This window comes from Mercenaria mercenaria, chromosome 3, assembly GCF_021730395.1.
Source record: "Mercenaria mercenaria strain notata chromosome 3, MADL_Memer_1, whole genome shotgun sequence".
Lineage (NCBI taxonomy): Eukaryota > Metazoa > Mollusca > Bivalvia > Venerida > Veneridae > Mercenaria > Mercenaria mercenaria.
The window spans coordinates 63284936-63297296 of record NC_069363.1 but is presented as its reverse complement, the minus strand read 5'-3'; the positions used below and the strand labels follow the sequence as shown (position 1 = coordinate 63297296).

General features: G+C 35.3%; 1 protein-coding gene across 11 annotated transcripts in view; it reads left to right on the top strand.

The window, feature by feature from the left end:
• The window catches only part of LOC123524545 (eyes absent homolog 1-like), a 178896-nt gene that overhangs the window by 120930 nt on the left and 45605 nt on the right, over nucleotides 1-12361 (top strand). For all 11 annotated transcript variants that reach the window (XM_053538733.1, XM_053538735.1, XM_053538734.1 and 8 more), the window contains 2 exons: nucleotides 715-854; nucleotides 10033-10122. In XM_053538733.1, the coding sequence (XP_053394708.1) occupies nucleotides 715-854; nucleotides 10033-10122 (230 nt within the window). The remainder of the gene's footprint in view (nucleotides 1-714; nucleotides 855-10032; nucleotides 10123-12361) is intronic.

Below are 12361 nucleotides of genomic sequence, written 5' to 3'. Positions count from 1 at the left end.
TGTGTGTCGGTTGTGGTCCCTTGGTAATTGGAAGATAGTTTGTAGTATAGAAAGTCAGAATATATGCAGTGATACAAGAGTTGCTGTCCTTTATTTTTTGTAATTGGTTGGTCATTTTGGTATGAATATTTATATTCACTGGAAGCTACTGATTTCCTGCAAATTATTTAATTATTTTTAAAAAATTCTACTTTGACCAGAGGTTTTATTCGTGATTTGGTTAAAAACAATTATTTTTGACAATATCTTTGACAGCATCTGCGCAGGCTGGTCTAGATCCATGCTGTTCACTTTCAAAGCCTATTGCACTTAGAGAAACCGTTAGCGAACAGCATGGATCCTGACCAGACTGCGCGGATGGTGCAGCTCATTTATATTTTAATTTCAGTAAAGAATGCTGATCTTCTACATTTATACTTACATATGTTAAAAGAGATATTCTTACTCTATATACTTTCAGTAAATTCTCTGCAAAGTTCAGTCATGTTGATTAAGTTTTTGAAATATTTGTCTTTGAATGAGTATCAGGTCTGAATGAGTGTCTGGTCCGCTAGTAGTACAAATACACTGAGTTATTTATCCATATATTTCTACAACAGATTTTTCAAATGTACAGGGTTGTTATAGTGACTATAATGCACATTTAGAAGCTACACTATTGAAGTAATAAAGATTTTAAAGTTGGATTCTCGTACTGTTTTCTGTTTCTTTCAGAGTATTACAGGAATTACAACCAGTGAACTGCAATCATCCAAGTCCGTCATTGAATCAAGTCGAAGAAAACTCATCTAGTCATACATCTACAGATTCTAAAGACGGTTACACGGAAATTACTCCAAATGGCACCACTGAAGGTATACATGTAGCATTCAGTCTGGTACACTTTGCAACTTTTTCACTTTGCAGTCAATTCCATTCCTTCATCAATAACATCCTTGAGTAGTCCAGTGCATTCAGTAAACTTTAAAAATGAATTCTGTGAGGCACTTACTCTATTCCTTCGTCAGTAACGTCCTTGTGTAGTCTTGTGCATTCAGTAAACTTTAAAAATGAATTCTGTGAGGCACTTACTCCATTCCTTCGTCTGAAACATCCTTGTGTAGTCCAGTGCATTCAGTAAACTTTAGAAATGAATTCTGTGAGGCACTTACTCCATTCCTTCGTCAGTAACATCCTTGTGTAGTCTTGTGCATTCAGTAAACTTTAAAAATGAATTCTGTGAGGCACTTACTCCATTCCTTCGTCTGTAACATCCTTGTGTAGCCCAGTGCATTCAGTAAACTTAAATAATGAATTCTGTGAGGCACTTACTCCATTCCTTCGTCAGTAACATCCTTGTGTAGTCCAGTGCATTCAGTAAACTTTAAAAATGAATTCTGTGAGGCACTTACTCCATTCCTTCGTCAGTAACATCCTTGTGTAGTCTTGTACATTAGTAAACTTTAAAAATGAATTCTGTGAGGCACTTACGCCATTCCTTCGTCTGAAACATCCTTGTGTAGTCCAGTGCATTCAGTAAACTTTAAAAATGAATTCTGTGAGGCACTTACTCCATTCCTTCGTCTGAAACATCCTTGTGTAGTCCAGTGCATTCAGTAAACTTTAGAAATGAATTCTGTGAGGCACTTACTCCATTCCTTCGTCTGAAACATCCTTGTGTAGTCTTGTGCATTCAGTAAACTTTAAAAATGAATTCTGTGAGGCACTTACTCCATTCCTTCATCTGTAACATCCTTGTGTAGCCCAGTGCATTCAGTAAACTTAAATAATGAATTCTGTGAGGCACTTACTCCATTCCTTCGTCATTAACATCCTTGTGTAGTCCAGTGCATTCAGTAAACTTTAAAAATGAATTCTGTGAGGCACTTACTCCATTCCTTCGTCAGTACAGGGTTCAAGCTAGCCCAGAAAAATTGGGAGAAGTGACTTCTCCCTTCAGTGAAAATAGGGAGAAGTTTTCTCAGAACAGGGAGAAGTGAGGCTGCGGGTCAAAACAGTCATTAATCAAACCGTATATTACAGTTTTGATGGTACAACACAAAGGAATAACATTTCAAAACAACACATATTTCACTTATAAGTACAAAATGCCAAGTATCAAATACAAATACACACAGTGAGCATGTATTTATGCAGTAGTTTGAAACATTCATAAATAATACTAAATCACCATCAGTATTATAACAGGCATGTGTAGTGTTATTTGTTGTTCGGCTCTTGTGTCATGACCCCTTGCATATGCATTATCAAATTTTGCCAGTCTACATATAACACAGTGCGATTTGCCAGGCTCATCTTCCTTCCACCAGTCAAAACTAACAATAGAAAATTATTTTTCAATTCTTATCCATGCACACCCCTGTATCAAACCCCAGCTGGTCAAAATCCAGATATCCAAAATTTTATGTCCGGATACTGATACACTCATAAGCATTGCCCAATTCTCGAGTCTAAAGAACATATTTGACAAATTGTGATGATGGAAAGAAAATTTAACGGCACTGGACAGTATCTAATATTAAAGTCTACAATGACAATACCTTTTATTGAAGAAAATTAAGAAAAATGTCCATGAAATACCGGCAAGTTGTCACCGCGAGCAGACATTCTGACAGCCTACTTTCGTTTTCAAAAAACTTTTACAAAAAGATAAAAGCTAATGTGTTCTTATCTAAAATTGATTGTGACTGATTGAAATTAAATACATGTTGTCTGAATTTCAATTTAATTTATGTAGAACACAAATATTTACGTCTGGCAGCCGCAATTAAAACCATACATTACGAACAACTCTGGTTATTATTCAGAGCTTTTCTTTAGGCCCTATCGGTCAATTTGCGATGGGCTATCATCCTATAATCAGCTACTGACTCTTGCGCCGACATACTTGTGTTTTTGTTTTTATTTACCCTACTTTTGACAGTTTTTAGTTGTTTGTTTTCACACGTGATGCACACACTTTTTATCCGTGATGCACAAAATCAATTAAAGGCAATTTTGTTTCGCCTCGTTTGATTGGTGTTTCCAAAGTTTTCGACCAATTAAAATCATCCTAACGATATTCGGTGATTTGCAGAGCATACTTTGTTGACAGGTTAAGTTCACAACCCGTAACAGGAGAAGTTTCGCTAATTGATTATGTAATGTTTTTACAAGCCGATTAGAAGCTGATAGATGTAATATATACATGTATGATAACTGCCTCGGGCGCCAGATTTTAGGGCGACTTGTTTTTCGCTTTTCTGTACAAACAGAGCGAAGTCATCAGAAAAAAAGCGACCACTTCGCTCACGTCGCCTAGAAGCGTGGACCCTGCAGTAAAATCCTTGTGTAGTCTTGTACATTAGTAAACTTTAAAAATGAATTCTGTGAGGCACTTACTCCATTCCTTCGTCTGAAACATCCTTGTGTAGTCCAGTGCATTCAGTAAACTTTAGAAATGAATTCTGTGAGGCACTTACTCCATTCCTTCATCAGTAACATCCTTGTGTAGTCTTGTGCATTCAGTAAACTTTAGAAATGAATTCTGTGAGGCACTTACTCCATTCCTTCATCAGTAACATCCTTGTGTAGTCCAGTGCATTCAGTAAACTTTAAAAATGAATTCTGTGAGGCACTTACTCCATTCCTTCGTCAGTAACATCCTTGTGTAGCCCAGTGCATTCAGTAAACTTAAATAATGAATTATATGAGGCACTTACTCCATTTTTCATCAATAACATCCTTGTGTAGTCCAGTGCATTCAGTAAACTTTAAAAATGAATTCTGTGAGGCACTTACTCCATTCCTTCGTCTGTAACATCCTTGTGTAGCCCAGTGCATCCAGTAAACTTTAAAAATGAATTCTGTGAGGCACTTACTCCATTCCTTCTTCAATAACATCCTTGTGTAGTCTTGTGCATTCAGTAAACTTTAGAAATGAATTCTGTGAGGCACCTTCGATCTACTATAACATCCTTGTGTAGTCTAGTACATTTCAGTAAAATTTTGTAAGTGGCTACCAAAGCTTTTAAAGTGGCAGTCGGAAATGGTTTGATGAGTGACTTGTTACTTGTTCCCGATTGTCTGAAAAAAAAGATAAGTTTTACCTATTCATCGAACCGTTATATGAATCTCTAGTTGAATTTTAACTGTCAATTGTATCTGATGGTGTGTTGTGTTTTCTCGGTACAGCGAGTTGGGAGGGTCACGCACATTGAGGGGATACTTTTCACCAACCTGACTTTCGAGCTTGGCTTGTTGTGTTTATTTGGTTATAGGAATGTAGGGAGGTGGGGAATTGAGGGGATACTGTTCTCCAACCTGGCCTGCCAGCCTGTCTTGATGTATTTTCTCGGTGTGGGATGTAGGAAGGGTGGGTGTATTAAGAGGATCCTGGCCTGTTAGATTGTCTTGCAAACCAAACCACTGTCTTTCAGAGGTTACAGCAGAATGTTAAACATACTTTTGTATGGTGTTTAACCCTTCTTGGCAGTGTAAAATACATTTGATGGGTTAATCTGGCACCAACCTCATGAGGAAGACAGCTTTAACAAGCTGTATATCTAATGTCATCTGAAGTTAATAGTTCTCTGAATAGGTTAGATAGATACTTGGCAGCCTGTATTGTCTTCATTGAGAAATAACTGTGAATTGTTAAATACAGGTGTATATGACTCAGGTAAGGGTCGGAAATGACTTGTTTCAGTCTTGAATTGAACTTCAATAACACAAAAATAACTTATTGAAAATATGTCAAACGTTTTAGATAACCCTATGGCTAGATAGTCGTTGGGTGGAAATTAAGTTATTCGACGTGCTCCAACATTCTTCTTAAAGCAATTTCAAGTACCCCTTCAGTCACAATTAAAATTTTTTAATTAAGACTAAAATGCGACGAGGTTGACTCACGTATTTATTCTTTGTATTTGATCACTCACGGAAATTGTTCATAAAGAATGCATATATTGCCGTCGTTTGTCATCATTTGGATTAAAAGAATTTGAAATCTTGTTTTAGATTTCCCTTTAATAGATAAGATTTGCTTGAGGCAAGTAGATATATATAAAGAATATTTAGATTTTGAATGATGCTTGTATTTGCCCTTTGAAATTGTTCAAAGGAGACATTCCTTTTGAAACAGTATTTAAAAGTGGCATGTCTCTTTGAATTAGATAGAAAGAGGCTTTATCTATTGGCATAATAATTCAAGAAGAAGAAATTACTAGATATATTAATTTTGGCATCAGAGAGTTTTTGGTTTTTTGGTGCATAATTTAGAGAACTTTGGCTTGTATGTTTTTAGCAGCATTTGAAATGAAAACTCTTATGGTTATGCATTTAAAAGATCAGTCACAAAGTTTTAGTCACACGTGATTTCAGACACAATGTGTTTTATCAAATCGTCACGGAGAAAACACGCCCAGCACGGGGTTCGAACTCAGACCCGGAGATCCATAGATCTGCGCTCTCCCTATTGAGCTAAGCGGGCGGGTATGCTGGCATTGTAGAAAATCTTAAATTAAGTATAAAAATATTTTCCTGTCCGGAAATCAGGGTACTTTCTTGTTTTGGGAATCAAGATATTTTCCTTTTCATGGAATCAAGGTATTTTCCTGTTCACGGAACCAAGGTATTTGTTTCTGTCAGGGATTTAAAAGTACTTTCCTGTTCATAGAATCAAGGATGTAAAAAGATGTTCGACCTATTAAAAAAAAAGAAAAAATCTAAAAAAAATTGGCAAATCATGTAAGTAATGTAAATGATGTATTAAATTATACTTTTAAATCATACTTATGTATATGTAGCTTTTCTGACATGAAGATAATGATTATCCACCAAGGATGATATATAAGTCACTTACAGTATCATAAAGCATAAAATTGAGCTGCACCATGAGAAAACCAACATAGTGCATTTGCAACCAGCATCTGCTCAGTCTGGTCAAGATCCATACTGTTCGCTTTCAGACCCTTTCGAAATTAGAGAAACCGTTAGCGATAAGTATGGATCCTGACCAGACTGCATGGATGCAAATGCACTACGTGTCTGAAATCACATCCGCGCAGTCTGGTCAGGATCCATACCAACGGTTTCTCTAATTTCGAAAGGGTTTGAAAGCAAGCAGTATGGATCCTGACCAGACTGCGCGGATGCGCAGGCTGGTCTGGATCCATGCTGGTCGCAAATGCACTATGTTGGTTTTCTCATGGTGCGGCTCAAATATTTTTGGGTATTTCTCGTAAATGAATCACAACTAGGAAATCGTGCATACTTGCTGTAATTGGAAATGCATCTGTAATATTATCATAGATATAAAAAATTATGCAATAAAATCTTATCCAGGATGAAAATAGATCAACATTTCATACTGAACAAAGAGTGATGATTGATGAGAGTAATAACTAGATGTACATATAAAATGGGGGAACGAACTTAAATGTAAACAAATTATGTGAAGATCACAGTATTACCGGTATTACCGCGGGTATATACCGTAATTGGAGAGAAAGATTTAAGAATTCGGTAAAAGTGTCCTTTGTAACAGCATTTTATTTATTTTTTGTTGTATAAACAGCTTGAAATGTCTGTAATGATGAATTGCACCTTAACCGCTGTGGGTTCGAGCGTTATCTCAGGTGTCAAAGTCTTACTCAGAAAGTCCGTTAGTTCTACCCAAATGCCTACCTGTGCCAGAAGCCCTGAGGAGCACCTGTCAGGTCTTGCTCCACCACCAAAGCTAGACAATAATGCTATATGACCTAAATTCGACTCCCAACAAATGTCAGTAAAAATGAACAAGGACTGCATAACTTTGGTATGAAAATTCTAGTTTTTTTTATTCAGAGCCGGCTAAATAATCCTGGTTTTAATATGCCACCATTCAATTTTGTATGAGAAAGAAATTAACGTATCATTGGACATGGTTTCTGTTATGTGACTCTTCTTCTACATTCCCTGCACTCTAGATCAAGTCTGATCACAAATAATGTTCATCAACTTAAGACGTGTTCATTTAAAATTCTGCTTTTTTTTTTACCATTTCGGTTATAATAGTGTTAACGAGAAAAAATTGATAACTAAGTTGTAAAAGTGTCTTTATTCAGTAACCCTATTTAGATACAAATCAAACATTAACTATAGAAGAAAAATGCAACAAAGCATCTTTTACCTGGTGATGAAAATACCAGATAATCCTTTTGATCAAAGGATATACAATTGTTGTTGTTTAGAATGAAGAATTGCATTATCTTGTAAAATTTTTTCTTCTCCTAAAGGAAACCCATTTTTCACACATGATTCTAAAAAGTCACAAAAAAATACACACGATAATTATCTTGAGGATTATTAACTCTATTTTCAAGATTTTTAGATAAATGTGTCCTTTTTATCAACATTTCCGATCAGTGGATTTTCAATGTCTTTTCATAGAATTAAAAGTGTACTGTGAGTGCTATTAAAATATTTAATGAATTAATGACGCCAGGGCTCCGCCCCCTTACAGAAATAGCTAGCATCCATCATATTTTTGAGACATGGGAATTTGGGATTTTTAGTTTCGGCCATGTCGAACCATCTTTCATGGAGGAAGATAATAAAAAGGATGACAGTATAATTGGTGAATACTGTCCGTGGTTTGATTGTTCATCGTTGCCAAAGCTTTATAATGGGACCGCCATCTAGTGCAATGATCAATCTCGCACAGTGAACCGTGGCATGTGAAAAATGGTTGCCGACCCTACACGACCCTACAATCAGTTACTCTTTTCCCAATTAGACATGGCTGTTTTATGCAACTGTTACAATAGATTTTTCCTCTCTGAACTATAATGCTTTTGTTAAAAATTGTTTCATTCTTCATTTTTTTTTTAAAACAGCTATATCAACAGTTTTATATACAGTTTTGTGTTAAATCGTTAAACTTTAGCCTGCTGGTGGCCAGTGATTTTGCCTTTGCGACCAGTGCAGACCAAGAATAGCCTGCACAGACGTGCAGCCTCAGATCATGGTCTGCACTTACCGCTATTCAGTCTGTAAATTTTCAGTGAACACCCCTTCAAATAATAAATGGTACTGCCCATATTGAATGATAGACCAGTCAGTTTTAGAAATTTAGCAGGGTAAAGGTTAAAGACACCTATCCGGCCTATTCAGATTATATCTCTACTAATAATACATGGTTTTCTCAGGATGCTTGTAGATCTACAAAATTTTATAGACATTGTATAAAATCAGTGCGCAATTTGAGGCCCTGCATAACAATTTTGGGTGTTAATGCATTCTTTTGCATGAAAACGTGATAGTCACAATAATGTACTGTATACTTAAAAAACGTATAAATACATACCACTGGTTATATATTTATTTCAAAATGAAGGTGAAAAAAATTCTTCTAACTTATATGGCAGGAAACTTTTATTTCTATTTGGGGCCTCAAAAAGAATCTGTTTGCCATCTGTGTCATTTACAATTGCTTTACATTAAGTGAAATGCCATTCTTTTCTAGTTACATACCATGATTACTGGAGCATCATCATCTTTAAGAACTTTTTTTTATGCTGTTAATCTTTTAATGTGCAAGTCATCATGTATTGATTGTGACAAAATATGTTTTATCAGCAAGGAAGCAGTATCTCAGTGAAACTTGAGAAAAACATAGCACTGAAAAGAAAAGTACAGTTAACTAAATAAGCAAAACAAGCCACTGTCAAAGAGTCAGATGCTTCAGAAATTGTTCTTTGACAGAGATATTGTCAGAATGATTCATGGGGTGGGGGTGGGGGTGGGGGGAAGGAGAGTTGAGTTGCCCTTGTCTGTCCATCTGTTCGTCTCTCGTGCAAATTTTTGTTGTGGATACCTCAAAAAGTATTTGACCTAGGACTATGAAACATTGCAGGAATGTTATTCAGCATGTGAAGTTGTGCACCTGGGGTTTGTTCGAGATTTCATTCAACTAGACCAGAGTTATGGCCCTTGACTTAAAAATAGGTATAAAAAAATTGTGTCACATGTATCTTTGAATCAATAAGCCATCATCACAGTGGATTCAAAACATTCCTTGCAGTGTGGAATTCTTTCATGTGAGGAAGCCATCCAGCTAGCTTACAGAAGGTTGGCAGTTGTACCTTGGTGCCCACTCCTACCTGAACTATTGTTTACTTGTGCCCCTGATATGTCTTCTTTCACTATCAAAAGCTGGAAAATCTCTGTATGGCCAAAATGTTTGGCCGTGATACCTAAACCCAACCAAAGTAAAATCTTTCACCATCGTCTTTATAGTTTATTTCTTTGTTTATGCTTTTTTTTCCTGGTTTTCTCTTTCTTCTGACCATATAATTATCAAGTGCGGACATTAAAAGTCTAGGGCATTTAATTAATCTAAGTTAGTAAGTCTTTATTAAAATGATTTAGCAAAAATTCTAGTTTGTTGTACCATTCTTGGCTTCTATTTTATACTAGAGTTTATGGCTAATAAATAAATGTCAGGAAGATTTGAATATTAATGAAGATGCTATCGTATAAAACATGACTTAATGCCGACATAAAGTGGAAAAAAACGGCATATACCTTATTCATAATCACAATACATATTCTGCGTCTGTTGTCGTTAACCGTTGCCATAAAATCTATATTAAAGAGACTTTGGTTTACCATGCAATGAAACTAGAATTATGTATGATATAGAACAAAGTTTGTATAATATTTTGTTGTAAAATCAAGTTTGTATATCGGGGACTTTATGCAAGTCGATGACACGAAAAGTTGTTAAATGTCCTTATATCTACATCAAAGTGAATACATTTTGTGATACAGTTAAATACCCCAGCTTTCAAGCACTTTGAAACTTTTCTTTAAAAATTAGCATATTGCAAATAATGTAAATCGTTAGTTAATGAGCATATGTAGCCAAATTTTTGCAATGTTAGGTTTGTATTTGTGTAAGATTAAGTGGATGTTAAAATCATCATGTGCTAATGTCTTGTTTCTCTATGGAATTATATTTTGAATTGAATTCTCATGGACGTTTTTAAGTTTTTTTTCTGTATATTTCAGGTGATATACCATCCCTGGTCACTACAGGGGATTCTGTGCTGCAGGCTGGTGAGCCGTGGGTAATGTCAGGAGTTGCTGGCCCACTCACAGGTCAGTTTCTATTTTCGAATGTAACAGGATAAATCTTCTAGGACATAGGTCAGTCCTCGCTCCAAATTTGTCAACGGAGTTTGCTCTGGTGAAATATATGAATGCATCCATAAAAGCTTGATTAGGGACTGTTTGTGTTTTAATGACAGTTAAAATGTGAAAGGAGGAGTTAATTATAGTCGAAGTTTTATGTTTTTAGTGTTTTGGAAAGAACTGGTCAGCTTGGCTCTTAAGTTGCAGACTTCCATTTGAAAATTGGCAGTTGATGTCGTCTGCTTGTAGTAAAATTGTAATTTCCTGAATACTGACTTCCTACCAAATCGTAAAAGCAGGTGGAGTTGAGAATGTCCTCAGCCAAAATAAAAATGTTGGACTCGTCAGTGTAGAGTTGTATGCGAAGTTTCATTATCGCCATTTTATGACCACGGTAATCTCCCTAACCAGATGGTACTTAGCCGACTCCGCAATAAAACATCACTGGAACTATTGAGGAAAAAGAACAAAAAAAATGTACAATTATCTAGAATGTGTCATTTTCACCGCTGTTGATACTCAACTGTTCCAGCAATCGGGAATTAAATACTATATTCCCGTTTTTTATAGCAGATGAAAATAGGTTTTATTACAAAGAGAAACAAACAATTCTAGGAACACTTCCAGATTCCGCAGTCTCTTTTAATCTTTAGAATTGTTGTGCTTTAAGTCACTGAAAACAATTGATTATTCTTACATTTCTCGAGGAAAACATAACATTCTTCAATAGTTTTACATATCCTTGTAATGAGACATGTGGATGTGTTAATTTGTTTGGTTACTATAGGGACATGGAGGGGGGAGGGGGGGGGGTTGTGCGTGGAATGTAAATATTTTTTCAATAACATCTAACTGTAAACGTGACTTAACTTTCCTTGAAAAGAACATTTTGCACAGCGTTAAAAAAGAAACACAGTTTTAGGTGTCAGTAAAGTCTTCACCGCATCTAATGATGACACAAATGAGAAAAAAGGTACATTGATCGTCTTTGACTGCAAATTGCTACTGCATATATTTTATTGTAGTACAGATCTTTCTTTTAGACTACAGATTAATTAACGTTAAACTTGTTAACATGTGCATGCCCAGACAAAAACTCTGAACGAAAAAGTTCTTGCTTGGAGTATGAAGTTCACCATAATGTCATAAGGCGAGTTTTGATCTGATAGATGCATTTTTTAAAAACAGAATAATTTTTCAGCGAAATGTTACTTTTGTAACGAGTTAATTCAAATTCAGTCTTAGGGTGATTATGAATATTTTGGACTTTATTAGTCGAACTAAGAAACATATGACGGAATAAAATGAAATTTTTATGGTCAGGAAAACCCATTGTTATTTATGCTGTTAAATTTTATCAAAACATTATCGTTCGACCCTGACGGTTTAATGTCTGAATTTTATGTGAAGTTAATTTCAAAATTCACACAGAATTAATGGGGCGTTATTTTAAGTCTATTTTATATGCTTGAATTTGAATAGCCAGAAGGATTACTATTTTATACGTTTGTTTAAGCATAATGGTCACCAACAGAGTAGTTCCGTTTGAGTCGACGTAGCTTTTAATATACTACAAATTGCAATTTTCCGTCATTGCGAGAAGAAATAGTGCCATGATTTTATGTACTGTTTAAAACATAATTATGTTAATGTAAAAGTAGTAAATTTACAAGCGTTTAAAAATTGAGCTCAAATACTCACATGGTACTGCAGGAGATTTTGCAGATTGAGAGTACAAAATAACATTTTTGCTAAAAAAGCATTGGAAATTTTTATGCTGATATGGTTATCCTTGAGGTGTAGGAAACAAATTTACTATGTTGATGATGGAAATTAAATGAAGATGGGAAACAAGCCTTGTAAATAATGTTTCTCTGCATGACCAGATATGTTAAAGACAAATTACCCTCTTAGATCTTGGAAATTTATCAATAATTATCATAGAAATGAGCTTTATCATAACAGCTTATCTCTCCTCCTGAAACAAAACAATTTTATCTTCCACCCTATTTTCATGCCAGCATCTCTGATGGCTTCTTGTGTCTGATGACCTGCCCCAGTATACTGTTCAAAAATGAAGTCTTAATCAGTTATTTCAGCCATGCATTGCTTAACTTGTTTTGCGAATTTCAAATAATCTGTTTTGTCCAGTGAGAAATACAACCTGGAAAATGATAAATGTAATAAACATTTAAGAAATTAAAAA